Source organism: Mchenga conophoros, linkage group LG22, assembly GCF_057382185.1.
Source record: "Mchenga conophoros isolate Kocher_MC1m ecotype Shallow Benthic linkage group LG22, M_conophoros_male_GT1.1, whole genome shotgun sequence".
Lineage (NCBI taxonomy): Eukaryota > Metazoa > Chordata > Actinopteri > Cichliformes > Cichlidae > Mchenga > Mchenga conophoros.
In genome coordinates, this window is record NC_140546.1 from 31,785,396 (window position 1) to 31,812,344 (window position 26,949).

Sequence of the window (26,949 nt, forward strand, 5' to 3'; positions counted from 1 at the left end):
CCATCTTCACTGAAATTCTGTTTACTAATTAAACACTGTGGGTGTCATCATCTATTATTATCCTGCTCACACCACTTAATATACAACCGATGTTAAAAGGTCCTGTACAACAGCACATAAGAGATAGAATATTTCTATTGCTACATATGTATGACTTTAACTGCACAGACTAATTGTATTCTTCATGTGAGAAAACGATAATATCCACAAGACAGATTGAAGTATTGTGGCTTACTTCTACAGACATCACAGCAAACATATGAGGACATATTTTAAAGCATGTGGCCTCTCTTGAGCACCTCTAGTTCAGCAGGCCACCCTATTGTATCTCTAAGTTTCCCCTAATTTAAAGTATGGGGTGGAGGGTGTGGGGGAATTGAACACCTTGTGGGCAGTCTAGACGTTTTTATTATGACAGTAACTCGCTCCAGAGCGGACACACCCATATCACTATTGAAAATCTGATAGTGGGATTGTCGCTCCTGGAGGCGGCGCATCCGAACAGCACACAGTAGGCGGCGTCAGTCCGGAGAAGTACGTCCCTCTGAGCTCACTTCCGTCGGTTTGAGTTGGCTGTTCTTCCAGCGCCTCGCAGCTTTTGTTCTCCCATTTCCAACTAGCCAGCGCTGCTGAGAAGAGGGAATCAATCAGTTGGGAAGCGGCAAACAGTAACGGACCCGTCGGTCGCACAAAAACGCCACATGCAAAGCGCGGTCTGCAAAGAGGATACGCGGTTCTCCGTAGTTACATAATTGGACTACTTTTTCCTCCCCGTATACTGTTGGGTTTATTTTTCTCCACGCTTTATTTTTTGCACCGAAACTGACTGCCCCCCCTACACCTCCAAACTCAACAAAATGGAGAACGACGACAAATATCTCCCCGAGCTTCTGGCAGAGAAGGACAGCCTGGACTCGTCGTTCACGCACGCCATGAAACTTTTAAACGCGGGTAAAGTACTGTTACACTGTCTTTATTTTTGTTTTGTTGTGAATTTTTCCACCGTACGCTTTATCCTCTGGAGTTGAGGAGAGCGGCGCCATGTGTTTGCGGACGGGACGTGAACTACCCCGTTCACCGCTACGCTGAGACGAGGTCCTATTCATGGCTCAAAAACAAAGAAAAATACGTGTGGGCGTTAAAATCTGTAGTTAGTGAACGAATAGCGTCTGAAAGAGTAAACCGCTTAAGGCTATCGCTACACCACGGAGGAGCTACACTTTTCAGTTATTGCGACTAATATCCGCTTCCTCGCGTGCAGCTTTTGTCGCACCTGCTCTTTTCTGTAACTGTCGGTGCTCGCGCGAGTTTAAACTTGGGCACGCGGGCTGTTTCCGTCGTGTGCTCTCGAGTCCCTGTTGATATATGTTATTGCGCAGCAGCCTGTGAATGTGCGCTAGTGTCCAGGAGCGGGGGTCACCTCAGTACTTTAAAGCCGAGAATCGGCCTAGCAGAGGCGACAAAGCGCCTTTAACCGCGGTGCTTGCCGATGGCCACTGCTTAAGTGTCCTTGAGCAACAAAACTGCAGCCATGGCCGCCCCGGGACTGCTGCCTTGCAGCTGTGTTGAAGCGAGGACAAGTGGACACACACACCTACCTAGTAGTACTGTGTGAGTTGGTCAGCTATCCGTAATACAAAAAAGGATGTTAAAAGCTAGCTATGACTGCTTTATATAAACAAATGTGATTATATAGTTATGTCAGCCATTGGCCATGTGCTCTGTCAGTAATTGTGAACCATTTTCTAAAACTGATTTTATTTTATTTATTTGCTTAACTCAGGTAGCCCTGGTGATAATGAAGTTGACCGTTTGGTAAACGTGATTTGGCGAATCTAGGCTGCGTGTGTGAAATTTGGAAGCGTGGACTAACCAGGAAGACAAAGTGTGTCAGGGTGTGCAGTGTGGATGGGTTCCCTCGGTGAAACATCTACTCAGGCTTCTCCTGATCTGCAGCTGGTAGACTGTGGTGTAAGCTGGCATGTTTGCACATTGAAGGCTCGGGAGTTGTCACAGTCAGGAGGGCGGAGGTGGTTTGAGATGGGAGTACTGCAATGGGTGCTGGAGGGGGAAAACCAGGTGCTCTGCCACAAGGAAGAGGTTACAGAGGATGCTCGCAAATACTTCGTGTTGATTTGTTTCCAGTACAGATTAGAGTTGGACTGTTTTGATTTTTGTTAAAGAATGAACAAGGTCTGAGATGATTTGGCTGATCAGCTGTTTAGGGTGACATAATCACAGCAAAATTGTCTTTTAGAGTGAACAACAGCGAGAGAATGGGCTACGATTTGTTTGATAAATGGCCGAAACTATTCATCGGTGGTCAAGTGTTTGCCTTTTAATGGCTCGCTAAGCTGTTTCACTGCTATTCAAATGAACACAAATGTGCAGAGTGAAGCAGTCAACGCACTCAGTGGAAACTGCCGTTGTTTGGCATTCAGTTAATGTGGATTTGCTTGTGAATCAAAGACTTGCAGAGGTGTGTGTTACAACCACAGGAACGGGCTAAAAAGTCAGACGTGTTTTCCCCTCAGAGGGCCACAAATCATAGAAGTGATGCTGCGCTTTACACAGTTGGGACCAGATTTGTATTAATCCAACTCTAAACAGCTGATGAGTGTATGCACAACTGGTTTTTAAGATCAGGTTTTAACTCTATCCTGGTGGTGCTGAATCCCTAAAGTTGGTGCTTTCTGGTTCACGTAAGCGCACATAAGTGCTTCTCATCATTGTGTTGTATGTTGCCACTCTGACTGTTTGGTTGCCTGAAATGATCCCTCTCATCTTCCAGAAATTGACAGAATCCAGAAAGGTGAGACTAAAAAGGAAACTGAGACATACCTGGACCTTTTCACGACGAAGAACATCAAACTCAAGGAGCGAGTGCTCATACCTGTCAAACAGTACCCGAAGGTGAGCTTTCTTTGTCTCCCCTCTTTTCTCCTCCTCCTCCTGTCGTCTCCCGCTTCCCAGCGAAACCCCTCTTGATTTAATTTATCCTGCAGCTGTGTTTCAATTACACAAAGCCACGGGGTTACTTGGGAGTCTCAAATTACTCCTCTCAACCCTGATCTTTAAGCTCCAGAGTATAATTACAGCCGATACTGGCATGTTTTTAAAATCTCACTAAAAGGGATCAAAATGTTAAAATGAGTATAGCTGGGATGGCTCTATATTTCAGTGTAATTCATACTGGTGCTCAGATCTTTTCCTGTTTCCATCCCGAGCCTTACTTAGGTTTATCATTTAACCTCAGGTGCATTCAGCCATATCGGTTCAATCCATATCTGGCTCAGACGTAAGGCTGCATTGATTTTAGGATGACTGTTTGTGATAAAGGCTGTAATCTGTCCTGTAAAACTCAGAGAGCATGCTGCAGCTGCACAATGCATCATTTGCATGCTGCTAAAAAAAAATAAATAAAAATAAAAAGATTAAGTTGCCAGAGTCAGTGTGGTGTCTCTTTTATGGCCCATTGTGTAACTTCTGGTGTTCAGTGCTCTTTTTGAATAGAGCAAACTGCTTTATAAAGAATGAGATCTGTAGGTGCTGCTTCGTTTTCAGCGTCGGATCGATGAGCTGTAGGAGCATCTCCTGTTCTGTGAGGGTCTGATGACTGTCTGATCTCTCAGAATGGGGATAGACCGAATTGGATGGACTCTTGTCTGCTCCACTCCAGTGAAGCAGTCAAGAGGCAGGTGAAGTGAGATAATATTATTCAACGCATTATGTTCCTGCAAGTGCAGCGAAAGCTTCCAAACTTTTAAGCCGAGCCAGCGAGCGACAGAAGCTGTCAGAGAGGGAGAGAGAGCCCAGTTTTGTTTTTTTTTTTTTGTTTTTTTGGACCAGTCGAGTTGTGATTGAGTTTAAAATAATTGCAAACATGCATTTCAGACATTGGCATTGCAGGTGTGTAATGCATCCAGTCTGCTGACCCTTTAGGGTTTTGAGGTGGGATAGGACTGATGTATTCCAAATGCAGGACAGGTGCATCCCTAACACCGGCCTTGGGTTTTAGTTGTTCCGTCACACTGCTGTGTCGGGCACGACACAGCTAATGAGCGATTCCGATTATTGGAGCTGCTTTTACTACTTCAGGTTGAAGTGAGGTTCCTTTGGGGCGGCTTTTTGTTAAACGTTTCTGGCAATGACAGCTAATTGCGGGACGCATCATACACACGGTAATTACTTTGTTGAAAGATCGAGGAGGTAAAGTTCTGGCTCACTGCATGGATGATTGCAGTGAATAGCAAACGGCAGTATTACAGCCCTCGGGGGCTCATATCGACTTTGTCTGTTAAATCTACTACTTAAGGCTGCAGTATGTGCAACAAGAGCCCTGACAGACAGACGGTGATTGCCTCTCCCTCACTCTCCTGGTATTAAACTCGCCTCTGCCGTGATTGTCAGGCTAATTTTGTTCTGCTTTGTTTTGCTGTTAGTTCAATTTTGTGGGGAAGATTTTGGGACCTCAGGGCAACACAATCAAACGTCTGCAGGAGGAGACTGGAGCCAAGATCTCTGTGCTGGGCAAAGGATCCATGAGAGACAAAGCCAAGGTACACACACGCTTACACACATCTGGTCTTATGCACCTGTGGGAAGGTTACCTGAAGCAATAACACATCTGGCCTTTGCTTGAGCGGGATGACAGTTAGTGAGCCCAGATGGAGTCAAGTTGCTGGATGGCTCAGCTGAACATTAACACTCAGCCAAGGGCATTCAAACACTGCACATCTGCTCCAGAGTCTTCAGGATAGCCCACTAAACCTGTTATCTACCAGTTTGATGTAATTATCAAGCTATACAAAGGAAAGGAATACTGCATGTAACCCCTGTTGCTCTCCGAGGTGGAATAAATGTGATTTTTCTCCTTGCATTATTCATTAAATGTTTGAGCTGGCTTCTTCTCACTCTCTGATGGTTTTTCTTTCAGGAGGAGGGGCTGAGGAAAAGCGGTGAGCCCAAGTATGCCCACCTCTCCATGGAGCTGCACGTGTTCATCGAGGTTTTTGCGCCTGTGCCTGAGGCTTACCTGCGCATGGCCCACGCCATGGAGGAGGTCAAGAAGTTCCTGTTTCCGGTGAGTTTGCCAGTTCTGCTTTTGGCCATCTGTGAACTTGCCTGTGTGGAGTTTAGTAGAGCGTTTTGTGCCGTTTATTAACTGCAAAACTAAGCCTGTAAAAGGTCAGCAATGTGGAAAACACTCAGCACCTTAACAGGGGGAAGTGATGTCAGGAGATTTCTCAATTTTAATACAGAGTCAGAGTGAGAATAGTTGAGGTTAAACATGACTTTGCCATGAGAATAGAGGCATTTTCGTTGTAGCTTAAAAGAAGATGCTTCGTTTTGTTTTGTTTTTTTTTAAATTATGGATTTGCTTTCCAAAGATCACCTCACAGAAACACTGTTTTGAATCCAGGATTTGCTTCTTCTCTCCTGTATAAGTGTATTTTTATATTTGTTTAATTGAAACAGCGCTTCCTTTTCTCAGTGATATCTGAGGCCTTGTACAGGCTGAGCTCTGGCTGCAGTAAACGATTATTTTCATTGATCTGGGTGCCCATTCTTTTCTTAAACATAATCTAATAAATGCTATTGAAGATGATAACGGTGCCGTTTTGCTGTCTTAAATCCCAGGTAGATCTTTGAAAAGGGTTTTGTCTCATTCCCTAACATGACTGTCTTCACCACCATACAAGAGAGGGAAATATAAATAGTCAACCCAGTTAAGCTGGAATTGGGGAATTAATTGGTATTACTTCTTGAACAACAGGAGATTAATTGAATCACAAAGTAGTTGCCTCTTAATTTTCAACTAAGTAATTGGCTAATCGTCTCAGCTCTGATTTGAGCTGCATGCACGCAGTCAGCAAGTTTTTCTTCAGGCCCATTTGCACACAGATGTAGGAGATGTCAGTTTCGTAATATGACTTTATTTTCCGCTTGGTTTTGATTCAAGATTGGTTTTTAAGCTCGTTATTGATTGAACTTTGAGCAAATCCTCACAAATGCCTTTAAATCTGAAAATCACACTCACCCATACCCACTTTAATGCAACTTCATGATTTCTTTAATTGCAGAGGTTAGAAGTTGTTTTGGATTGTAAATGCAGTTTCCCCATCGCCAAGCTGGGAAAAGTTTGTGAAGCTACACCGAAAGTGTTCTCGTGGTAATCGAGTGAAATTACGTTTCAGAAAGGTGGAGAGAGCCGCAGCGTGCTGGTTAGACAAAGCTTTGGGAGGAGGGCCTGCTAGGACAGCCGGAGGAGATTGAGTGGGTATTTACCTGGAGCAAACACATTCTGCGGCACAGTCCAGGCACGTAAAGCAATCAGCTTAAGAGGAGGAATTGGGCCACTTTCACTGTGTCAGCAGGGTTGCCCCCTTCATGTGGCTTGCCTACTTTTCTGCTTTCACCTGAGTCTCATTCTTCAGAGAGGAGAATCGGCCTGGAGTTGTAGAGCTTCGAGGCAGATATGTGGCCGTATTCACTGTACGCAGCCCACGTCTGCTTTGTTGGTTTTATGCTGAGAGATTCTTGAGTGCCGGCCAGCTCGGTGTGCTGTCGGGCCCAGCTGAAGCCCACAGTCCTCTCACAATGGCTCTCACCAAAGCAGGCCAATAGGCCCAGGGGTTTGTGAGCTGCCTTACATTTTTTTAATTAGTGTGCAGGGCACTATAGAAAGAATAATTTGGAGGCTAGATGAATGGGCTGATGAACCAGCTGCGGTGTTGGTGTTGCTGCGTTATGTAAAAATCAGCCGCTTACAGAAGCTGTCGTTACAGTTTAAGACCATAATCTGTCAGGCGTGACGGCCTTCATTTAGAGCAAGGCTGTGTTTTAATAAATGACTCAGATGGAGAATGGGTGGATGTAATTTGTTGCTGAAACTTTTATGTATTGCCTGTACTTCTGCTTAGGTATTCCACAGGGATGTTCCTGGTGACTAATTTACTTTTTTTTTTTTTTTTTTTTTTTTTTTTTTGGGAGGGGGGCTCAGATTGATGGAATGGCCTCAAAGTAGGAAAACTGAGCATGGAGGTGGCTGAATGCATGTTGATTGTTGATTTACAAGCCATTTGAAATTAGAGCAGGGCGATATGACCAAAAATATTTATTACGATATACATTTGAAAATTTGCCATAACGATATAACTGACGATATAATTGACACTAGACAAAATACTTTACAACTCCACAACTTGATTAGTGCAAAAAGAAAAAACATCAATATATTTTCACATAAACAAGCAGCTGTTTTTTATGTGCATGAAAGTTATATAAAAATTTAACAGTGCAAATGCAAATTCCTTACTGACAGTTTAATCAAAAGCCATTTCCAGTGGAAACTGGCCGACATATCCTCAGCATAACCATGTATAATATCCACAAAACTTAAAAAGAGGTTATACACACACAATACGGTAATATTATGTTGAAGCACAGTACGTATCACTCCGCGAGGCTCCTGCCTACGACAGCTGTAATGCTCCGACAATCCATCAAGCGGTGCGGCTTCGTAGCTTAGCAAAGTCGTACTAAAACATTTGACAGATTTTCGAGCGCCGTGTACGACATAAAATCGTTTCGAGGTCAGTAAACACAACCAGAATTCATTCATAAGGCACATGGGATTATAAGGGGCACTGTCGATTTTCAGAAAAATCAAAGGATTGATTTTAAGTGTGCCGTATTTTCCAAAAAACACGGTAATAACGACGGCCCGCTAGCATGCTCTACCAAAAATAGTGCTTTGTTGTGTATCTGACGGACGAAAGCTAAACCAGTTCCACACCACTGAAGTTGCAGCATTTTTACAAACCAATTCTGGTTCATCCGTTTCATTCAACGATCTGCTTTCGCCCTTCTCATTCTCCGCCATGTGCGTATGAAAACAAAGGCACTGCGCATGCACGTTTTGCCCATATTCTATTGCGATATTTCATTTTCTTATCGTTGCCCGACATTATACGTGAACGGTATGATATGGCCCAGCCCTATTTGAAATGTCATTCTCCTATAATTATTTTAAATTGGTGCAGGTGTAGTCATATGTAGATGTGTCAAACAGCAGCTCCACTGTCCGTGCAGGTTCGAAGCCGCATGCATGTAAAGAACACAGTTAACACATTGCTGCATTGGAGTGGCTGTGTGCCAGTTTACTCTGACATGCAACTGTTTGTGTTTTAGATCACAGCAGTTTTGGTGTCATACTGGTCCACAAGGCTGTCAGCTGTCTTACTTCTCACCTTGTATGTTTGTAACTTCCTGTCAGAGCGAGAGAGGAGGTTGCTGCTGCAGCCCAGGCTAGTGGCGGGAGGGCTGAATATCGGCCATCTTAGACTTGAGTTATTTTATTTAAAAAAATTAGTTTATTTGACTAAGACAGTGAGTCTCTCACAGCCCTGTGATTTCAGCAGGGTTTGTCTTCTTTTTTCTTCCTCATCCTGTTTATTTGTGTATATCTGCACATCGACCAACGTGAATGCAGAAGGATTTCTCTCTCTTCTATTGATCGTAACGTCTACAGATCCTTGATTAAACTCAACACCTTGTTGGGTAAAGACTTTGCATCCTCTGCAGCATCAGCTGGACTGCTCCTCCCTTCAGATGAATTTCTAATCAGTCAAATGCTCTGCCTGCTTTTGCTGCAGATAAGTTGAAAGCTGATGTCTGCATCTCATATTCCAGTAGCTTTTTTTTTTTTTTTTTTTTTTTGGACATCATTAGAGCTCTGTCGCTATTCCAGTCTGGGGAGTGATATGAAAAAGAATTGATTGGGTCACAGTGCAGCTCTTGTGATTGCTCCCAGAAGAAAGGCGGAGGATTGGGCTGCAGGATTTGTGCTGCTGAGACAGGCAGCTTGGCTAATCCACCCCAAGTTATTGTTTTTGCAGATAAAATAAGGTAACTGCTCATGCAGTCACACCAGACTTGTCAAGGAGTGTGCAGAGAAGTGATTTACATTTTGTGCATGATGGAGAGACACAGGAAGGCACGGAGTGTGGATGGATGCTTTCCAACCTCCAGCCTCCCACATCCACATCCCCCCCCCTCCTCTCTTTAACACTCTGAGTCACTGGCACTGAGACTTTTTCTTCCAGTCGCTCTGTTAGCCGTTGGGAGGGGTGGCGTGTTTTGAGCAGCTCGGAAATGATTTCACTCTTTTATTCATCACTCCTCTTTCCACGCTGTCTCCTTTCCTTTCTATTTTTTGTGTTTGCACAGTCACTTTTCCATTTCTTTTCTTTCTTTTTTTTTTTTGTCTTAGTATTATCGTCCTCACTGTGTGTGTTTGTGTGTATAGGATATGATGGATGATATCTGCCAGGAGCAGTTCATGGAGATGAGCTACCTGAACGGAGGCCAGGATCACGGAGCCCGAGGCCGAGGTGGCCTGCCAGTCAGGGGCCGCGGTGTCCCCCCTGCAGGAGCACACAGGTGAGGAAGTGCACACAAACACACACAATTTCTCATGACAGCTGCTGCATCACTGAATATGTATGTATGTATGTATGCACATACATACATTTTTATTGTTGTTGTTTCCCTCTCAATGATTTGGAATGCTTGGGGACCTCTCAGGCCCAGCAGGCTGCCCGGCTCTATATGCCGTCAAAAGCCTAAGTTTGATACGACATCTTAATGGTTAATATTAAGCTACAACCACCTACCAGTTAGCTGAGCTTAGTATTTAAAAAAGAAACATATAATCAGCTATACTTACCCTGCCAGGAGTTTAAAGATCACAAATAAATAAAATTTTTAAACAAACTCATTTTCTTGGCTGGTATCAGATTTTTACATTTTTGCCAAGTTTCTCTGTCAGCCTTAAAAATCCTGTACCAGTTGGGCTCTAGAGTTGGGTTGCTTTTTGCCCCTGCTGCTGTCTTTATGCAAACCTACCTGTCTGTTTTTTTTTTTTTTTTGTTTTGTTTTGTTTTTTTTTAAATATTTATATATTTTTAAATATGAAGGCAATGTGAGCAGGAAGCACAAATATGTTGAGGGATTGGCTGCGTTTGTTCAGTAAGGAGTTACTTGTAAAGAAAACTATTTGCACTACAAAAACTAACGTGTATACTTTTATTTTGTTTAAAAAAAAAAAACTATAGCAGAAGTGCAGCCACGTGTCTGGTCAGATAGAAAAGTACCATTTTGTTATGTTATAAGGCTTCAGATAAGAGTTCTCACCTTTGCAGTTTTGTCTTATTATACAATATTTTAAATAAAAGTAACATCCACAAATATTTCCAAAGATGTAGTTCAGCTCGTTTGAGTTTGAGACTCCTGCTGTAGATCATCACGACAATAACCCAGAGTTCTTGGTTCCAGGGGCAGGGGAATGCCGCCTCGTGGTGCTGCCGCCAGGGGAGGTGTGACTCGAGGTGGCCCAGCCAGAGGTGGCGCAGTGAGGGGTGCCCCAGCAGGCAGAGGAGGACCTCCCGCAGCACCTGCCAGGGGAGCTGTGGCACCCCGTGCCAGACTCATAGCTGGAGGACCTCCCCAGAGGATGCCACCACCGCCTCCACACCAGCACAACCCCGGTGCAGCTGCAGAAGGCTATGACGAATATGTAAGTACCACTGCCAGTGGAAATGAATTTATCCTTTCACATTTATTTTGTAGGTTTATTATTATCACACACAAACGTCACTTCTAGTGTTGTATTTGATGAGCTAGATATAAGAAATGTGCAGAGACGCCTCAGTTGTCTGTGTAGACGTTATGTTTTCAGGTTTGACGTTGCTAAATCTGACCTCTCCACTGCTCGTCTCATCTCAATAAGATCTTTCTTGACGTTCTGTTAGCTTTGAATTGCTTGTCCGTCGTCATAGGAATAAGTCATTTCAGATGCTCGAGACATAAGGGGAGCGTGTCTGCTTTTGTACAAGTGGAGTTCTTTGGGGACATCTTGACATTCATGAACAAGACTCTCCTTAAATCTCATCCTGTTTTTTCTTTTTTTTTTTTTTTTCCTTCTCACTCTTTCCCTCTCTGTTTCCTTCCCTCTCCAGGGCTACGATGAGAGCTACACAGACACGGCCTACGAGTCTTACGACAGCTATTACAGTCAGCCGCAGGCGTGAGTGAATCAGACGTCTCTTTGGTTTTCACCTGCTTCTCACAGAATGCACACACATCGCCTAGTTGCTAGTTTCACTTGAAATGGGATTTGAGAGCAGCAGTAATACTTTTTAGCCACTCTGCACAAATTCAGCGTTGATAGTACTTTGTGTTTCATGCTGTGGATGCCAGTGTTATTTAGAAGGACCAGCCGGGACTCAGATGTTCCATAGTAGAGAGCCAAGCTTTGATCTTATTCGTAGAAGCCAATTAGCGTCCCCCTAGACATTACAGTCAGCTGCTTGATGTTTTTCAAAGATTAAAAGTGATTTTTCTTTTTATTCTTTTTTTCCCTGTTTATGACCAACAGAGAGCCAGAATATTATGACTATGGACATGGGGAGACCACAGAGTCGTACGAGTCCTATGGTAAAGAACAATTTTTTTTTATTACAATAAACGACAAACATCCTTATTGAATTGATTGAATTGATCCTCTGTATATTTGTTATTGCGTGTTGGTGTCTGAAATATGCATGCACGTCAGCCCATAATGTCTCTGATTGTCTTTAAAAACAGTAAAAATAAATAAATAAATCATCAGCCAGATTAAATTTTCCAAAATGTGCATTGTGTCAGCTAATATTGACTTTGATTGATATCACTGTCAGCTAATAGAATGGCACTGATACTCAGATCTGTCAGCATCAGTGCCATTGTGTCACATTATTTTCTGCTGCCTAAATGTTAAACATGTTGTAATGAAGGCTGAAAAAGACAAAGCTATAAGGAAAACATTGGCATTGCCAGATGGTTATTTTAAAGATCTGAAATTGGACAAAATTGATCATCCACAATGTGATGGGACAGTTCTTCACCCTGATCCAAACTGACGGCTTTATTTCACAGTTAAATATTCTTTAATGCTAAAGTCACACTGTAGAGTTTTTGACTTCTTGTTGATGTGTTGTGACGTGTTGTAGGTGCCGTGCACGGTCAGATGTAGGATTTAGTGCTTTTCCAACATGTCCGATAAACTGAACGGTGCCACAGGGCAGCTCTAATGTGCGCTCAGTCAAAGGCTCTTTGTTAGAAATGTTGAATTATTGATGTGTCTATTTTTTTTTCCGCTTCCACTCCAGGCCAGGATGACTGGAACGGCACCCAGCGGACAACTCCAGGGAAGGCCCCTCCCCCCTCTCGAGGCGGCAAGACGACTTACCGGGAGCACCCATATCGACAGTACTGAAGCGGACTCGCCACCCTTAGTGTCGCCCTGACAAGCGCCTGTCTACCACGGCAGCTCTCGCTTTAAGAAGCCCGACAAAAGTAATTGTCTGTTTTGTCTTTGGTTTGGTCTTTTCCTACGCCGGACTTTATACAAGAGAGCAAATTGGGAACTGAAAATCGGAACTGGTTTTTGAGATTTGACCGCGAACTCCCTCCCCCACCCCTTCTTTGTCGCACCAACCAACCATCCAACCAACCAAAGCGGCTTTTAGATGGGTCAGAGATGAGAAGTTGGCGTTCTATATAGTTTTTCTTTTTCTTTGAGTTTTTTTTACGTTTTGCTGTCATTTTTTCCTCTGACCCTTTTTACCCTCCTCTGGCTTTTTTGCATTGTTGATCGTTAATTTTTAATTATTTTTATTTTATTTTTTTAACTGTGTGGGAGTAGTCGTTTCTAGTTGAATTAGTGGCTCATTATCCACTTGTCTAAGGAATCCATTTTAATTGTTTTTATATACATATATATATAAAGAATCTGTTGAGGGTCAGTTGCAGATTCCCATTTAGGCTACATTTCAAAATTCTGTTAATATAGCCAAATAAAAGACCTTTTAAACGTTCAGTTATGTAATATAGAAACAAACAAAAACCCAAATCCTTAAATGAAGCAAAGGCTAACTCAAGTACAATTCATTCTTGATTATGGTTTGTTGTTTAAATAGTTCTAAAACGTTGTCCATTTAGACTTAGGCAGCAATATTTGTCATTGTACTTAGAGTTTTGAAATATAGCCCTAATAGACACTGTTGAGATGGACTGTCCTCATATCCTCAATTTGTTTGTCATGTTTAAAAAGACAAAAATTAATAATTTTAAGACTGAAGACAAAATGTTTGTTTAATGAGAACACGGACGAGACCTGGTCTCACCTGTTGTGCTAAAAGAAAAAAGAAACACACGGTTCAGGTCTTGATTTTGTGATCTGACTCTACATAAACTGCATGCACAAAGTACACAAAGAAGGATTGGGACAAAAATCTCCACATGGGTCTTCTCTTTCTATAGAGAAGGGATCCTGCAGCTCAATCCGAACTCTTGTACATATTTTAAAACATCCTAACTGTACTTATTCTGCCACTAGTATCTGTACCCTCTCCATAAAATGCATTATGCTACATGTGTAAGCTTGCCTAAATAGGTTACTAAATCTGTCCAAAAGATGTTTTGCAGCAGTTTGTCAATAAAGCTTAGTTTGTTTTTTATGAAACTTAACTTGCTTTATTTGTTTCCTGTCCTAGTAAAATTCTGAAATGGCCTTTTTTAAACCAGCAGTCAGATGTAGGTGTTTTCCTTTGTTTCTCATTCAAAAGCGCTTTTTAAATCTAAATGAATGTATTGACGTCTGAAGACTTTAACCCTACTAAATGATGTCTTGATTGATTATCAAAAGAGCACAACTTATTCTTTCTCTCTCTTTCTATACTTTTTAAAAAGGACCCAGAGGTAAGACCTCTAAAATAACCTGGATAGCTTCCTAATGTGTATAGAGTTCTAAAGCATTGAATGCCTGGGTACGTATAAGACTTTTTCAATCCTCCTACCTGTGGTCGTAATCCTTAATGAGAATTGCTTTTATAGCATCTGAAAATTAACTGAGTTCAAACCACCATTCAGGTCTAGGCTTCATTGTCATGAATGACAGCTGGCGCGATGGCTACTTTAGTACAGAGTGTAATGGCAGTGCAATGGAGAGGATGGTTATAACCTAGAGAACTCCACTGTAAAGGTAACCTAACCCTAAATGTTTAATTTCTTAGTGTGTTTATCCTTTGACATAAACTTTCTGGTAAATGCGTACAATTTCTTAAAATATCATTACAGTCATGGCATCAAAAAAGAATCGACTCAAAAGTAAGAAAAACGTAACTTCCAATATCATACAGTAGTGGATTTCATGTACCAAAATAACTGTGCTGTGTACTAACAAAATATAATAGGATAGTGTTAATGCAACTCTTGCTAAAAGGAACAAAGCCAAATCTGTCATCATCTTCTGTACAGTTGAGCTGCTGTTACTTTTTTTATTTGCTGTGTAAAAGTTGCTTACTGTAATATTTCAAAAGGTTGTGCCTGTACAGAGTTATCTGAAAAAGAAAGCTTGAGTTGCATGAGCATATCTTCTCCTGTAGATGTTGCATGATCTGTCTCGAGTTTCTCCCAGTGTTTTTAGACAAGGTATTGATTTGGGGTTTGTCCTTCCTTCAGGCACAGCTATCGGTCACTGAGTGCCCGGAGACTGACGGTCGGCTGGACAGAGACCATGCAAACGTCAGGTTGGTTCGCTGCTACGCCTCACCCATTTAAGAGCTGCGCTGCTGCAGGCATCATCTAGAGCCCTGTTTTTTCTCTCTTGTATACCTCAGACAGCCGTTGATGCTCTTACATCACAGCAGGAATGTGCGTCTTTGCAGATGCTGTGTTTGGAGACTGACTGATATTATTGGCTAAATGCAGACATTTACTAATATTTATGGTGTTTGGAACAACAAAATTTAAAAAGCCAGCAAACGGCTGATCTGAACAGAGCCAGATTAAAACAAATGACTACACACAAGTCTGCTGGTTTCAAATGTCTGACAGGAGGAGAGGAAAAAAATGCTGTGTTTGAATATCAGATTTTTATAGGTAGTTAACAAAAATCATTGGCTAGATACACCTTAGTTAAAGGTTATTTTGCTGTTGACAAAGACTAAAGCTAATTATTTATTCATTTGTTATTCATTGTTAACGAAGCCAACATCGTTATTTGGAGAGGTAACTGTTAAATGGTAACTGATACCCATAAAAGGTAAACTGCTGATTAAACACTTGTGCATTTTTGACATGTTTAAATGACTGTTACAGAGTTAGAATTCATCCTCATAGGTTTAAAAAGCCTCTAAGTTTGTCTTGTGGTGGTTCCCATTTAAATCTTTGCAGGTTACTACAACTCTATGTATACACACATTTCTAAAAAGGTGCACAAGTAAAGGGTTGGTTTTCTGAAGGATTTTATGAAGTACTGATGGCAAAGATTTAATGCAAAGGATTCAATTTTCAATTTGATTTTATTTATACGGCACCAAATCACAACAACAGTTGCTTTATACTGTAAGACCCTGCAATAAATACATACAGAGAGCAACCCAGCAATCATATGACCCCCTATGAGCAAGCACTTTGGAGACAGTGGGAAGGAAAAACTTCCTTTTCCACTTTAGGAAAAGTCATAGTTTGAGTTAAAATAGGCTCATTAACAGTATCACTTCTGTGCGTATCTCTCAGATTCATGTGATTTGACAACTATTGAAACCTTTGTTACAAAATAACTAAGTTTGCTAATTGGTAACATATTTTACCCTTAGTAAGAATAAATCCGCAGTCGTGTGTATCACTTGTGTCGGTTGTCATTAATAGTTATTGATGACGGATATAAATGTTATTCTGAAAGGACTCTTCTTATAATATTTATATCAGCGTAAGTGTAAGACTAGCCTGAGAGTGTCTACACAGTTTGTAGGTAATGTTCTTAAACATTCAAAGGCACTGGTACGGCCATTTAACTCCCCACCCCCCCGCACTGCTGCAAACGCCTCTGGCTCCGTTCAGCCGGTGTAACATTATGCAGCAGCAGCACGTTCATGATATTCACAGCATTTCAAAGGTTGGTTGATTCTGATGATTGCCCGGGCTCCCGTAAGTCGCCTCTGCTTCTCACAATGCCTGTGAATTGGTGTGTGGCCGCGGCTAGCCTTCAGCAAGTCTGAGCGAGCGAGGAGAGCTCGATGCCCATGTCGGGGTGGTCTCAGGAAAAGTGACTAATGAGGATCTGTAGCCTCACTCACTCTGACTGAAGGAAAAGAGCAGCATGAGGACTCTGGCCATTCCTGAAATGGAACGAGAGGGGTTGGGCGGGGGGTGTTTTTCTTATGATGTCCTGTCTGCACCTTGAAGGCAGGAAAAGTTGAATGATGGCTGGAAAAGTATTGCTCGGTGTTCAGGCTTTTAGAAGCTGGCAGAGTAAGTGGATAACAAAGCATTTAAGGCCACTTTAAAGGAGGTGTTTTGACAGAAAGGTCACCCACTTGTTAGAAGAATGTGCTCAATATGACTATTTTTAGGAAGAAAATCCTTTCTTTAAAAAAAATTTATATATATATCAAAATCCTCTCGTTCCAGCGGCTTCAAGTTCAGGCGTCTCAGAATTGTTGGATTCCGCTTCGTGTTTCTTTCAAATTGCTGGAAAATACTCTGAATCAGAGCGCTGCGAACACATTAGCTGTTGATTGAAATGGTAATGCGCTAATCCAAAATCGGCAGTCTTGCCAATAATTATGTTTCACTTAAAATGTTGCTTAGTTACAGCAGAAGAGCTGTGCTGCTTGGCAGGAAAATGACCTTTTAATTATTGCAGCCAATGCTTAAAAATTGAATTAGAAAAGTGGCCTCGTATTTTTTTTCCCCCTTTTTCATTCTAAATTGCCGCAGAGCAGGAAACAAGGGACGACTTAGGGACATTAAGAATCAGCATTGTGTATTTACATGTCCTCTCATGCCAACATCTTTTTTTTTTTTCCTTTTTTTTTTTTTTGTCTCCTCTGCAGTTGAAGCCGTGCACGGGAGCAGCTCAGCATGGTGTCGTGGTCAGACGGAGCTGAAAAGGAGTGGCCTCGAGGCCCAGTTCTGTTCCTGGCAGGGGTTGTGGGAGGTGATGGGGGTGGGTGGGGGAAGGGAAGAGGAGCAAATGGGTGGTGAGAGGTGGCCGGCTGCCATGTCATCCAAAGGAGCCAGCTGATTTAGAGGTTGGGGGGAGATGAGGAAAAAGAGAAAGGAGCCGGTTGAGACTGCAGCTGGTCAGTGAGCAGACTGAGAATCCAGAGACTCCCATTTCACGTGGACTCTTTCCTCCTATTTATATATTTCTCGTCACTATCGAATTAGAGCACATTATTCTCGTGTTAATTATTTTCAAGTCTGGAAGACGCCCACTCGAAGCCTGCGCTGATTGTGCACACTTTTGCGCGTGGCTTCCGCAGACCACCCCGTGGTCCGAGCAATGTAATTGTCACAGCCTAATTTACCATAAAATGAGCGCTCCTGTTATAGCAGGCTGTGAAATCATTTTTAATTTCCTTTAACTGTTGAGTTTGACATAAAAGGAAACTCTTACTTTCCACCAAGGCGAGCTGTATCCGTTTCACCAGCCAGCAGTTTTGTATCCCGGCACTGAATTAGAATCCAGGCTCAAGAGTTAGAAATGATCGGTGTCTCGCTGAGGACGAGTTCGCGAAACGCACTCTTGCCACCTCTCGCACGAGCCCCATGCGACGCCGCGGATAATGAATGCTAATGCTAAGCACATGCAAATGCTTCCTATTTGCATGTGCTTGCATGTACCCTCGCCGCGTATGTGAAAGGCTTTCATAAGCAGCGCTGGCCTGTTCTTTGCAGTTCAGCATCCAAGAATTAGAATTCGACGAGATGGAGTCGCATGTGAGAAAGGGACAGAGGGTGAAGGCAGACATTACTAACATCCCTGCCATCCATCTATCCATCATGCTTGTGTTGATTTGATTCCCCTCTCTGCCATTTTCTGCCATTATCACTGATGATATTACAGCTGCCTGTGGTGCTGAGTTACATTTAGAGGTCAAAACTGTACTTTCCTGTATTAAAAACAAATTTGTGTCCCGATCCGCTGGTCAGAGGCAGCATTAGCCAAGTCAGAGGCTCCATTTCGTTTATTGAAAAAGCCAGCAGCTCTGAGGATAGAACATTAGATATTAGGATAGAAACCATCATTTGAGATGAAATGTCAACGGGCCATAGCCAAAACAGACCATTTTTCAGTCTTTATGTGCCATTATGTCTAAAATAATGATTTCTGCGTCTCCTGTAATCTAATGAAAGATGAGTGATGGTGTGGAAGCCGCTTCCTTTGTTTGGATCGATGGAACTGTCAAAAGTGTGAGGTTTGGAAGTAAATACTACTGTGCATTGATCAATAAAGGTTGACTTGAATATAAAAGAGCTGTGTATCGGTCATCTGCATAGGTGTAGCTTCTGGGAGGGAGGGGTGGGCACAGACATCACATCCCGCTAGTAGGGGGAGCCCCCCCCTCCAACAAACTAGTCTATTCCCAATCTGGTGATGTCACAATATCAGGTTATAATTACCATAAATGTTTTCAGTCAAAATTGTTCTTCTAGTGTTTCATAGAAGTTTTTCACTTCAACTGGTTGGGTGCAGTGTGGTTACGACAACAGACTATACGAAGAGTGGAAGTCTCTGTGATGCTGTCTCCTGCTGGGTTTGAAGTCTGCATTTTGAAGCATCAACTTTGGTGACTTTTGGAGTCAGACGGCATCAGATTTGGATGAGAGGTAGAACAACAGTTAACTGAAGCTAGCAAGCTTGGTTAGCAACCTGCTACCATAAACTGTACAATGCTACAGATTTATACATCCTAACTTCCGGATGCAGCAGGCCAATAACATGAGCATACAATTTTCACTAAAACCCAAACTTTTGTTTTAAATAATGACATTAAGATGGTCAGAAAAAGGCCAACAGCTACTTAAATCATTCACATTACACGAGGTCAGACCTAGCAAACGCCAATCAGCTACAGCTGCCTGTGTTGAGAAAACGGTTCCAACACTTCCTCAACTCAAATGTCAGGTGGAATATTTGCCAAAAAAATAACCCACAGTTAGAAGGGGTCAATTAAAATTGTTTTCTTTTTTTGTCAGTTTGTCAGCTCAAAAACAAAACAAAGTTGGCCTTTTTATTTATTTTCTCTTTTTTTATATATATTTTATCACAGATTATATAAATAATAAATCAGGGAAAAATAGCAATTAAAAAATATATAAGAATGTAAAAAGCAATTTTAAAAACAAAACCAAACCAAACTTGGTTAAACCAGCATAAATAAATGTCACTGATACACAGTACTTTAATACAGCTGGCAAACTGCAATGACTCAGTCATGCCAGCCTCAAGGTGTAAAGACGCCTGTGAGTCAAGCAGCAGCGTGTTAGCCCAGAGATGGAGAGAAGCCAGGAAGCAGCAGAAGTGTCGGCACCAGGGTGGAAGAACTGGACGGCAACTATCTGACAGAAGGCGGCATTTGGATCACATTGCTGTTTAATGAAAGAAATAAACTATGAAAGAGAGATGTGCATTTTTACCCAGAACAGCTGCACTTCGGTAACATGTTCACAACACACAGGTTGTAAGATGCACCAGAGGAAGCAAGGACATTAAACCTAAACATTGGGCCACTTCAACAGGCTTTACAGCAAATTCAAAGATGAACAGGATCTGAACTACATCATAAATCAGTATATATAATCACGACTACAAACACTACATAGTGTAGTTCACAAAGCTCAGGTAATTTTATTAAGATAGATGCTTGAGTGTGGTTGTTGAAGAAATTGCCAAGTGTGCTTTTATATTACTTTAACTTTACCTAATTAAATAAAGTCTTCCACACATTGACCATTTCCTGTGCTTTGATTGGTGACAAAACTGCAGCTGTATGTGAGTTTGCAGGTCTGTTGTTCAAAGGCTGCCTCACCTTGTGTAAGTTAAGAGACTCCATTCTTCAAGTTCAGGAGTGTTGTTGATAGTTTCCTAACTAATGTTGCCCGTTTATGTTTTTCATACTTTGGTGAGTTAAGACAGTGATAAAATGGCAAAAAGACAAACTGCTATCAGTCTGTAATTTATGATTGAACTGGGTAAAGATGGCAATTCCTTGTTATTTTTAATAACATGGTGACTGATGGAACTGAAAACGTCCATTACCTTCGTGCACTCAGATTTAAACTAGAACCTTGTAGATTTAAAACAGAAATAACTCAACAAATAGTTCAATTCTAAATTACTTAAATAGTGCCAAATCCCAGCAACAGTCACCTCAATGTGCTTTATACTGTAAGTTAAAGGAGAAACCCCAACAATCAGATTAGACCCTAATGAGCAAACACTTGGCGTCAGTGGGATGGAAAACCTCCCTTTTAACAGGAAGACACCGTCAGCAGAACTGTGCTCAGGGAGTAACAGCGATCTGTTGGAGGTTAGGGGAGGGACTCGGGACAAAAGACACACTATGGAATACAGCCAAAACAAAGGGTGACATAGCTGCTGCCGGACAGTAACTTAACCAGAATACAACCATCTGGCAATCACTTGAGTGCCTATCCCAAATAATTAATTGCAACATGTTGGTAATCTGTCTGCATTAATAAATTAGAAAGCAAAGGTTTGGCAGCTTATCTGAGAGTGCAGTCAGTCCAACTTGGACTGTGATTGTTTGGAGACAACTTGCCTCCCACCCGGCAATCTTCTTGCAACCAGTCTCCTACAACAAAAGTGCAATCACTGAACAACCACCGATTTCTTTTCCCTTTCATTGCAAAGAGGTTGCCAACCTGCCTTTACTCTAGTGTTACTGAGCCATTACTGTTGAAGCTGAGAGTGGAAGAAAGGCAGTGAGACAAAAAGACCTGTGTCCTTCAACTGTCCTTTTTGACGTGAGGGGGTAACGCAAGCACATTTACTAACCCAAGCAAAATACAGTCATCAAATTGTTTTGACCCCAACAAGAAAGAAAAACAAACCCTGTCTGTATATGTGACCTGTGAAAATGAGTGTAGAAAATGCAGCCAAAAAGGAAGTGAAGTGAATTTCCTCGACATTATACACAAGCAAAATGTGCATGTGGACATCTGTGATCTCCTTGCAGCTGTCTGTGTCACACACAGCCCCGTGGATACTGCCCGCCTTTATAGTCAACTGGCGCTCTGTGATCACATGTGGGAGAACAAGATGGATGGAATAAGCAAGAGACAGGAGGCAAGACCGTCCTGTCTTATTCAGGGTGGGTGGATGTGTTAAAATGCTCTGAGTGTGTGTTAGAGGTGGAGATACTGTGGGCAGATATGTTGGACAGCTGGATTGAATCTTCTGGTCCTGACGGATTCACACCATCAGAGGAACATCGCACGCTGATGCCTGTGAAGACAGTGACAATCAGCCTCCTCCAGATACACATCAGCTGCTGTTTCCTCAGCAAAGGCAATAATCTAGGTGACTGGTGGTGCTTGGAGTGAGATGGGATGAACCCCTGAGGGTCATTGATGTTTCAGGGGAATTGAAGATGTGTACAAGTGGTTTCTATAAGTCTGTGTCCTCACGTTCATGTTAAATGGATAGAAAAAGGCTCAGATGATGGGCCTCAAAAGTATACAACGGAGGGTAGTTGACAGGCACCTTAGGGCGCTTTACATTGTAACATAAAGACCCCACGATAATACAGGGTGGGCCATTTATATGGATACACCGTAATAAAATGGGAATGGTTGGTGATATTAAAGTCCTGTTTGTGGCACATTAGTATATGTGAGGGGGCAAACTCCTCAAGATGGGTGGTGACCATGGTGGCCATTTAGAAGTCGGCCATCTTGGATACAACTTTTGTTTTTTCAATAGGAAGAGGGCCATGTGACACATCAAACTTATTGGTAATGTCACAAGAAAAACAATGGTGTGCTTGGTTTCAATATAACTTTATTCTTTCATGAGTTATTTACAAGTTTCTGAACACTTATAAAATGTGTTCAACGTGCTGCCCATTGTGTTGGATTGTCAATGCAACCCTACTTCTCCCTCTCTTCACACACTGATAGCAACACCGCAGGAGAAATGCCAGCACAGGCATCCAGTATCCGTAGTTTCAGGTGCTGCACATCTCGTATCTTCACACCATAGACAATTGCCTTCAGATGACCCCAAAGATAAAAGTCTAAGGGGGTCAGATCGGGAGACCTTGGGGGCCATTCAACTGGCCCATGACGACCAATCCACTTTCCAGGAAACTGTTCATCTAGGAATGCTCGGACCTGGCACCCATAATGTGGTGGTGCACCATCTTGCTGGAAAAACTCAGGGAACGTGCCAGCTTCAGTGCATAAAGAGGGAAACACATCATCATGTAGCAATTTCAGACCAATAGCGGTGGTTTTGTTTGTTAACTTCACCATTCACATAAAAGTTTGCCTCATCACTGAACAAAATCTGCGTGAACTGAGGGTCCTGTTCCAATTTTTGTTTTGCCCATTCTGCAAATTCTGTGCGCCAATCTGGGTCATCCTCGTTGAGATGCTGCAGTAGCTGGAGTTTGTAAGGGTGCCATTTGTGAGTAGGTAATATCTGCCGAAGGGATGTTCGACTAATGCCACTCTCCAGTGACATGCGCCGAGTGCTAGTGTGGGCTCTTGCTGAATGAAGCTAGGACAGCCACTGATGTTTCTTCATTACTGACAGTTTTCTTGCGTGCACATCTTGGCAAATCCAACACTGAACCAGTTTCACGAAACTTAGCAAGCAGTTTGCTAACTGTAGCATGGGAGATGGGTGGTCTGGTAGGGTGTCTTACATTGAAATCTGCTGCAATGACCCGGTTACTGCGTTCACCAGATATCAACACAATTTCGATCCGCTCGTCACGTGTTAACCTCTTCGACATGTCAATGGCTGTGAACAAAGAGAAACTTGTAAATAACTCATGAAAGAATAAAGTTACGTTGAAACCAAGCACACCATTGTTTTTCTTGTGACATTACCAATAAGTTTGATGTGTCACATGGCCCTCTTCCTATTGAAAAAAAAGGTGTATCCAAGATGGCCGACTTCTAAATGACCACCATGGTCACCACCCATCTGGAGGAGTTTGCCCCCTCACATATACTAATGTGCCACAAACAGGACTTTAATATCACCAACCATTCCCATGTTATTACGGTGTATCCATATAAATGGCCCACCCTGTACAGAGAAAACCACAACAGTCAAGCAACCCGTGGGCAAGCACTTGGCAACAGTGGGAAGGAAAACATACCTTTTAACAGGAAGTAGCCTGCAGCAGAACCAGGCTCAGGCAGGGGCAGCTATTTGCTGGGGTGGGAGGAGGGAGATGGGACAAAAGACTTTGCACTGCAGAGTAAGAGGTTAATAACTAATGATTAAATGCAAAGTGGTCTATAAACACATGAACATTCATGGTGGTAGCCACACTGTTCCAGGTGCTAGAAAAATAGTTGATATACCAGCGATGCTTCCTTTGACCTTGCATGCACCTTTTCTGTTGATAAGTCAGCCATTCACCCTCAACTTGTAAACATTTGCACTCAGATTGGATCAAATTGTGACAGAATTGAGATGCGTGCATTCTTAAAGCAGATGTGAACGCAAAGACCCATAAAGTGGACATAACGCATCAAGACACAGCTGCATGTAAGAACCAGATATAAGAGGAATCTTTGTGACCAGCTTTGAGTCTTTCCTCTACAGTAGCTCGTCTGTTGGATCAGACCACACGGGCCAGACTTTGCTGCTCATGTGCGTCAGTGAGCCTTAGGTGCCCATGACCCTGTCACTGGTTCACCAATGTTTCTTCCTTGGACTGCTTTTAATAGATGCTGACCAGTGCAGACTGGGAACACCCCATAAGAGCTGCAGTTTTGGAGACAGTGTGATCGTCTAGCTATCATAATTTGGCCCTCAAATCCTTATGCTCGCCCAGTTTTCCAACTTCAAGGACGAAATGTTCACTTGCCCCCTAACATATCCCACCCACTAATATGTGCCATGATAAAGAGATAATCAATGTTATTATCTTCACCTGTCAGTGCTTATTATGTTATGCCGGATGGGTCTATATAAGGTATACAACCGTGATGGGCCACCTGTTGTGAAGCCTTGAGCTGAGCATTTTCACCATTGTTGTCCTGCTGTTTTCAATCTGGACATGATGACCAAGGGTGTGGAACTGACCGAGAAACTAAGGACAGTTAGCCTTCATACACACCCTGTGTCCTCATCTGTCTGAACACTAATTGTGATCATCATTTATTAAATAAAGATCATTTTGGAGCCAGTTACAGTTGCAAACAGCGTCTGTAATCATAAGCTGATCAGGAAAGTGAGCCAAGTCAGTTTTCCTGGAGACTACGTAACTGGACATGTTTCTGAAACCTGCAAGTCGCTGACTTTGATTTTCTGACCTGGAAGCTCAGTTCATCCAAGTTCTATCTCATCACCTCACAATGCTTTCATTTTTCTTTTTCAAAGAACCCATCTTAGGTGCATCTGCAGCTTCACCACTCAAACGTACTTTCATATTAAAATAGACTCACTTTTATGTAGGTCTCTCAAAGGCTTTATTAAGTAGAACGCAGAACTTTCAAGACTAAATGTTGGTGTTTGCATAGGGATTTTGTCCCCCTTCTCTCCTGCTCCGTGTAGTCTGCACAGCGCCCAGTCGTCATCGTGGATGGCAGTGCTCAGCGGGGGCTGGAGGAGACAAACTAGGCCAGCTATATAAAGTGGATGAATCTTACTTTTGAAATGGTTGCCATGGAATACTTACAAGATGATGCAGTGAAGGATGGGATACTCAAGAGCAAGGCTGCATGTCTGTTTGTGTGAGCGTGAGTGTGCATGTGTGTGAGAAAGAGCCTGGAAGAACATCTTGGGTTGTTTACTAATGAAAGCCAAAGAGAACAGCCTCGGTGTGTATGCATATATCATTTTTTTTCTGTAGGAACACACAGAGAGAATGAAGAGCGCCTTTCCTTCTCTACAGGGGAAGCTATCCTCAGAAAATGCCATACCTGTCATGTTTCCTAAAGAACATTTATCAAACTGCGACATTACATCTAAAGATCAGCATGGCCGTCTTTTAGTGTAGTTTACAATCTGAAGGCTTGCGACAGCCAGACCTTTCACTAATCCCATTGATATTCAAACCCGCGTGTGTTTTGTGCAAGCTTGCGCGGCGTGTTCACATGTTGAATTCTTACATTTCCCGAGTGGCAGGCAGAGATCAATAAGACTCGAGCTTTACTGAAGTCAGCTTTCTCTTTAATGTACAGACAGCTCAGGTACGGAGTGGAGGGGAAACAGCGAGTGCTCAAACCATTACAGCTTGTCATGTCCTCATGCTGCTTTGTCACGTCTGATTTCAATCAAAAATAATGAAGTTACTCGGCTTTGTCTCAGCGCAGTAGCAGAGCCGATTGTGCAGATGCATCCGTGCCTGAAGCTCGCTGTGAAGTAAGTTCAAGTGATGTTAGAAGAGGGTATTTAGAACTCTAAGTCACTGCTTATTACGAGACCTGTTCATGTTTTTCCCTGTTTGGAGCTGTCAAAAGTGTACCAGTAATGCTTCAGCCTCCATTTAGCCATTTCAGTCACTTCCTTGAGCAGAAAAATGAAAACTAAACTTGTTTGAAACGGCAGCGATTCAGGAGCTTTGATGAACTAAACCCGGCTCCGTGGCTATTTTGCAATCAATGCTAAATGAGCGCAGCAGTTAACAGAAATTACATGTTATTACCCAAATTGTCAAGAGTAGGTCAAGGGATCCAATAAAGTGTGCAATTTTTCCTGCACCTTTTTAACACATTCATGAACCCAACCTGTAAATTTAGCTGTGCTATCATGGTTGCAGCTTCCGATGGCAAGCGAGTGCACTGGGCCCAGGCAAGGTTCATTTTCCAGCTTGTTCGATGAGTGTGATCACTGCGTTCTGTGGCCGAGTGTGGTTAAACTGGTGGGCTTCATTTGGACTTAGGCACAGCACACACAAGTAGTGCGATCGCTAACAGCGTCTAGGCACAGAAGTCTAACACTTCCTCAGTGGAAAATGCGGTGTTAAGTAATTAACAAATCTGTAATGCATGTGAGAATTCAGTGTCACTGTTTCTAAAAGTTGCTCCAAATAAGCGACAAAATGCAAAAAACACAAACCTCATTGTACTCGCCAAAAATGCCCGTGTGAATGAGAGAGTGCACGAGAGAGGACTTGAGATGCCGAGACACAGCAAACCAGAGTCAGGCGTGCATTGTTCAGGGCCTGTGGAGGGCACGGTGCGAGTCAGCCATGTTACTGTGAGTTCACCGTTTAAGAACTACGTTTTTTTTACGTCTTGTAGTCACAAGCCTAGAAATTACTACTACTCTCCAGCATATAGTACTCAGATTACAAAGACTGGCTGACCATCTGTTCAGATAGCAGTAGGGAAAACCAACACAATTGTAAAATGTAACACTACTTTTCTTTTAAAATAGCAGTGTCAAGGGAATTTTTGGCAAAATAAGCAAAACAGTTGAAAAACTGAACGTTATCCATTTTTGCTCAGTAATCCTGTGATGGATAGTCAGTTTGCAAATATTGGCCATCCTATTTACAAAGGCAGACGGATTGCTACCAGGTTGTAAATCAATCTGAACTGTTGCAACATGTTGCTTTGCAACAGGGGGTTGCCTCGGCTGGTTGCCAACTAGTTTCATTCTGCTTATTGTCCTATATGAATGCAGCAAGCCTGTGCCTATATCGTTTTGCTGTCATTTTTGCATTTTGATGTAGTTGCTGCAGGATGGAAACTACATCCTTAGTTGTGGGTAAATTTTTGGAGTTCTGTTTCAAATATGAGGTTCTGGTGAAACCTTATATTTGAAGGTTCCACAGGACCTTCACGGTAAGTAGTTACCGTGAATTTCTCCATGTGCAGACCCCAGCAGATTAGCAATTTTGG

At 42.5% G+C, this 26,949-nt stretch overlaps 1 protein-coding gene across 4 annotated transcripts; it reads left to right on the top strand.

Annotated features, from left to right (window-relative positions):
* The first annotated feature begins 531 nt into the window (after positions 1 to 531).
* Positions 532 to 18,367, top strand: khdrbs1b (KH domain containing, RNA binding, signal transduction associated 1b). 4 transcript variants are annotated; one of them, XM_085261782.1, is made up of 11 exons: positions 532 to 951; positions 2,792 to 2,913; positions 4,443 to 4,559; positions 4,937 to 5,083; positions 9,311 to 9,444; positions 10,339 to 10,579; positions 11,022 to 11,089; positions 11,441 to 11,499; positions 12,213 to 14,211; positions 14,566 to 14,633; positions 16,944 to 18,367. In XM_085261782.1, exons 1-9 carry the CDS (start codon positions 858 to 860, stop codon positions 12,317 to 12,319), a joined length of 1,089 nt encoding a protein of 362 aa, XP_085117908.1. In that variant the 5' UTR covers positions 532 to 857; the 3' UTR covers positions 12,320 to 14,211; positions 14,566 to 14,633; positions 16,944 to 18,367. The 4 variants fall into 4 exon arrangements, with proteins under 4 accessions (XP_085117908.1, XP_085117909.1, XP_085117911.1 ...); XM_085261783.1 differs by having other exon boundaries at positions 12,213 to 12,399; positions 13,795 to 14,633; XM_085261785.1 differs by having other exon boundaries at positions 12,213 to 12,399.
* The last annotated feature ends 8,582 nt before the right edge of the window (positions 18,368 to 26,949 follow it).

Excerpts from the sequence above, each read along its gene's own strand:
- khdrbs1b (XM_085261781.1), top strand. The coding sequence starts at position 858 with ATGGAGAACGACGACAAATATCTCCCCGAGCTTCTGGCAGAGAAGGAC. Across the intron at positions 2,914-4,442 it reads CTGTCAAACAGTACCCGAAG|TTCAATTTTGTGGGGAAGAT; the intron begins GTGAGCTTTCTT and ends TTTTGCTGTTAG. Across the intron at positions 11,500-12,212 it reads AGAGTCGTACGAGTCCTATG|GCCAGGATGACTGGAACGGC; the intron begins GTAAAGAACAAT and ends CTTCCACTCCAG.